Source organism: Grammomys surdaster, unplaced genomic scaffold (assembly GCF_004785775.1).
Source record: "Grammomys surdaster isolate TR1022 unplaced genomic scaffold, NIH_TR_1.0 126612, whole genome shotgun sequence".
Lineage (NCBI taxonomy): Eukaryota > Metazoa > Chordata > Mammalia > Rodentia > Muridae > Grammomys > Grammomys surdaster.
This window is the reverse complement of record NW_021621401.1, coordinates 94,298-98,586: the sequence shown is the minus strand read 5'-3', so window position 1 is coordinate 98,586 and position 4,289 is coordinate 94,298. Positions and strand designations below refer to the sequence as shown.

Sequence of the window (4,289 nt, the reverse complement as noted above, 5' to 3'; positions counted from 1 at the left end):
CCTCACTCAAGGGCTTTCAAGCCACAGGCTTTGTCTGTCCAGGGTCTCGCTAGCCTTTTGCGCAATAGAGAGGCCCAGGAGGAAGGCAGAGATGGCAACAATGGGGCCAGTGGCGGGAAACAGTCCTTAGAGACCCCATTGTCCATTTCTCCCGCCGGAAACGAACAAGCAGGATCCTGCAGGGGAGACCCCACACCCTGCAGGCGCTTTGCCACGTCTGGATGCTCAGCACGTCTCGGGGGCCTCCGGACAGAGGGGCCCATTCTTCCCTAAGGGCGGGACCGGGCCAAGGATGACTGTATGGCTCACAACGGCCATGGAAGGGAATGGCACACTGCCAGGCTACAGCACCCCTCCCTAAAAGGCTTCGTTCAGAGCTGGAAGTGATGTCTGCCTGCTTAACCCCCAGGCCACCTTAAAAAAAAAAAAACCAATTAGCCCAAGTCTTCCAAAGTACCTTACAGTTGCTCTGAACCCCAGCAGCACCCTGCAGTTAGAAGAGAACAGGCGCTCACTGGTCAGCAGGCTAAGAAGGGTTGGAAGTAGGTAAAGTGAGGCAGGAGCAGAGCTGGGTGTGGCGGCCTGCCACAGAAGACCATGTCTACAGTGGCTGGTATGATCCAGGTTATTTAGTGTTCTACCACCTCACCGTGGGTGCCAGGATGCCATCTGAGCCACACTTCCCACCCACCCTCCTATCACCCATCCCCAACACCCCACCCCCAGAGGAAGGTCCATCCAGGGCTTGCTCCCAGGTCTCTCAGTCCAGAGCCACCTCACATGGGTTGAGGTGGGCCGTGAGAGCGGCTGAATAGACACGGCTGAACTCTTGGAAGCGGGGAGCACAGCCCAGCCAAGCTTCACCAAATCGGCTCCAGCCCATGAAGAGGAAGGAGCCCGGGCCAGGACGCACACCACAGCGCAACAAGGTACGAATGGAGGCCTGGCCCTGGCCATCCGAACTCCCTTCCTGGAACAGTGGCAGTGTCTGGCGGATGACACGAGTGGCCACCACAGTGATGACTGATTCTTGCAGCTCCATGTCGTGGGCGACCCCACGGATGGTCCCATGGATCACTGTGAAGAGACATGGTGGCCAGTGGTGGGCATGTGGGAATGTGGGGCAGACCCTAAGCTCTCCCGAAACACAAACACTCACCAAAGTCACTGGTGCAAGCGGCCAGGAGGAGCTCAGCATCACTGCAGGGCCTGCAGGCACCTAGTATGCAAGGCAAGTCATCGGCCTGTGATCTCTCAGCACCAGCTCCTCCCAGGAGGAAAAGGTACAGGAGCTAGCTGCTAAACCTTTCTTCCAGTATCATACAGCCTGAAGACACCCTGCAGGTACATGCCTACTGATGGGCACCTCAGTGGCCGATACACATTTCTGCACACCCATCTCATAAGCTCAGATCAACACTGGGAAACTCTCTGTGACCTCCCAGAGCTGCCTCCCAGACCCAGCTAGGATGACAGGATATTCTAGTGGACTCTGGTTCTGGGGTCTCTAGCTAGGGCAGAACAGTCAGAGAGCCATTCCCTGCAGGGTCAGGCTACAAGTTCCAGAGGAGCAAAGCACTGGGCCTGGTGCCCTGCAGGGAGGCAGGGCAGGCAGTATCCATGGTGACGAAGAGGCACACTGGACTTTTGTTGGCTGGGGTGGGGGAGGGGGAGGAGGTCACCACCAGGCCAGGGAGCCCTGGACAGCCCTGGCCATAGGCTTTGATTCTGCCTCAGCCCAACCCTTCCCCCAACCCTTCAGAAACCAGAGACCCAAGGCTGGCCTCTCGGGCATTTGCCCCCTCCTGTTCTTTTCCTAAACAGAACCTTGAAGAGGAAGAGATGAGAAAGGAGGGAGCACTCCCAATTCACCTCCTTATGACCTGGAAGCCACTATGCTCTCCACCAGAGTGGCCTCTGTCAAGCTATAGAAGGACTCCCCCGTGCAGTGGAGTGGCAAGGTCCATTCCCATCGGGCCAGCGTAGAGGGCCAATTTCTGAGACCCAGCTCCTCCCCAGTCAATCTGACTAGACTCACCATCCACACCAAGACCTTGGGCCTGGGGAGACATTTCTGCACGCTGGTCCTCGTGCAGTTCAAAACGGAAGGCAGCAACTCTGCGGCTGATGTCGCGGTGTGGTGTGGCCTGCAGGAAAAGGGCTCGGCGCTCGCGGGGACCCCAGTGCATGCAGCGGCCTCCAGCCAGGTCCGGGCCCTCGGCCAGTAGTAACTCTAGGTTGCCGGCCATCCGTTCGGCGAAGACCTGGGCACCAGCAAAGGGCCGGGCTGGGCGCAGACAGACGATGCTGGGCCGCGTGCCCGGATCGGGGCCGCCCAGGGTCAGGCGCAGCGCCCCGGCTGGATACAGCCACTCGATAGAACCCTCAGTACAATCCAGGGTCAGCTGCCCCACGCTGCCAGGCTCCTGGGTCAAACCGCTGGGAACAAGGACGGTGGTTCTCAGGTGAGTGGCCCTCGTTTCCCTAGCCCGCTCATCCCCTTTCCAGCGGCCACCAACATCTGCGTCCACTCGGTGGAACAGGACATTGAGGTCTGCGCTACCTCAGTTCCAAGTGAGAAGGAGCCCTCCAACCCAAGATTTAAATTAAAAACAAACAAACCCTCCCGGTAGTCCCTCCAGGTACCTGCCCCTCCAGCTGCAGCGGTCCTCGGAGTAGCCAGCGGGAGCAGATGCGGCCAGGAGGCCGCAGCATAGCGCGCAGAGAAGAGCGGCTACCAGCATGGTTCGGGGACGCGCCGGGGCCTCGGGCTGCTGCCCCGGGAGGATCGGGGCCGCAGCGCGAGCAGTCCCCGGCGCGGCTGCCGGGCCCGGCGCGTCCCCACAACCGGCGACCCCTCGGCGCAGCCCCCTTTGAGCTCCCCGGCTAGGGGGAGGGGCCTTTGCTCTCAGACCAATCGCCACAAGCCGCAGAACTTTCCTCCAATTACAGCACCCTCATGGGGGTGGGGCGGGCTCAAGGCGGGAGCTCCGTCCAAGGCCGGGTTAGATAGAGTAGAAAGCGCCCCTGTTTCCCCAACTGGAGATCCCCAGTATCCTGGAACGTCTGTTGGGTTGGTGGGGTTCTCTGTCGCCTGGAATCTGGAGGGCTATCTACCTCTCTTGACCTTCGGTGGACCTCAGTGGGCAGTGGGACTCTCTCTTTCTGAGAGAGGGAATGGAGTCTGCAGCCAACATCTGAACACTGGTACCCTAGGGAAGAGAGATTAAAACCCCTGTGTTCTTGCATCTCATAAGGGAGGGTACAGCGGGCCTGGAGCATGGAGCTAAGCCAAACTTGGGTTTGGGGAAAATAAAGAACACTGGCTAGCTCTGGAAGGACCAGCATGGGGAGTGTGGGCCTCCTTCTGCCACCATACATACTTTCTCAGACCTACCTGCACACTCCTTCAATGTTAAATGAATACTACGAAAAAATGAGGCATTCTGGGGGACCTGCCTGAAGACTCACGTGACTGGAAACAAAGCCTGGAAGTTTTTGCCAGTGCCATAGTACAGGGCGTCCTTCCCTACAGAGTCAAGATGAATTGAAAGGGGATCCGAAAGATATTCCAGGAAGTCTGAAGATGTGGCTAGGTTATAGAGCACCTACCACACAGGCATACACCCCGGCTTTGATCTTCAAAATAATGTTAAATTGAGAGTGTAGTGGGTCTTGCCTGTAATCCCAGCAGGCAGGAAGTAAAGGAAGGAGCCCAGATGTTCAAGGTCACCCTTGGCTCCATAGTGAGTTCTAGGCCAGTGTGGAGCTACATAAGAACCTCTTAAAACAACACACTGAAACCACGATGAAACCCCCCAAAGGGGAAGAGCTTCTTTGGAGCAGCTTGTCCTTTGGATCTGACCAAAGGGAGGGCGGAGGAGACTGAAGATAGAAGAGCCTTGGAAAGTTTCCGAGGATCTTTCTCTCTCTCTGAATCCTCCAGGTTCAGTTTGAAACCCCTCCAGTTGGCCTGGACCTGGACTCATGGACAGAATAGACGCAGTGGTCTCAGTGTGAGGGAGCAGTTGGTCCTGCTGTCAGCCTAAGGAAGAGCTTTAAAACACTGATAATCTTCTCCTTGACTCCAAGCCCTCTCTGACCAATGAGAAGGCTCAGCGGCTTCCTTGCCTAAGACCAGGGAGTCAAAAGGAGGTATAGCAATCAAAAGGTGAAGGTACCCAGAGCTTTCTCAATGGGTCGGTAAAAAGTGTGATGTGAAAGCCGGGCGGTGGTGGCGCACGCCTTTAATCCCAGCACTTGGGAGGCAGAGGCAGGCGGATTTCTGA

The 4,289-nt window shown here is 57.4% G+C and overlaps 1 protein-coding gene across 1 annotated transcript; it reads right to left on the bottom strand.

Moving 5' to 3' along the window:
• Nucleotides 1-417: 417 nt before the first annotated feature.
• On the bottom strand, nt 418-2,820 carry Metrn (meteorin, glial cell differentiation regulator). Its single transcript, XM_028760967.1, has 4 exons — nt 2,647-2,820; nt 2,039-2,439; nt 1,160-1,219; nt 418-1,077 (listed from the first exon to the last, which is right to left on the bottom strand). Exons 1-4 carry the CDS (start codon nt 2,742-2,744, stop codon nt 761-763), a joined length of 876 nt encoding a protein of 291 aa, XP_028616800.1. The 5' UTR covers nt 2,745-2,820; the 3' UTR covers nt 418-760.
• Nucleotides 2,821-4,289: the final 1,469 nt, after the last annotated feature.

Bases quoted from the DNA above. Each gene is read 5' to 3' on its own strand.
- Metrn (XM_028760967.1), bottom strand. From the start codon at position 2,744: ATGCTGGTAGCCGCTCTTCTCTGCGCGCTATGCTGCGGCCTCCTGGCC. The intron at 1,220-2,038 runs GTGAGTCTAGTC...CTTGCATACTAG, and splicing joins CCAAGGTCTTGGTGTGGATG to GTGCCTGCAGGCCCTGCAGT. The intron at 1,078-1,159 runs GTGAGTGTTTGT...GTCTCTTCACAG, and splicing joins CGCTTGCACCAGTGACTTTG to TGATCCATGGGACCATCCGT.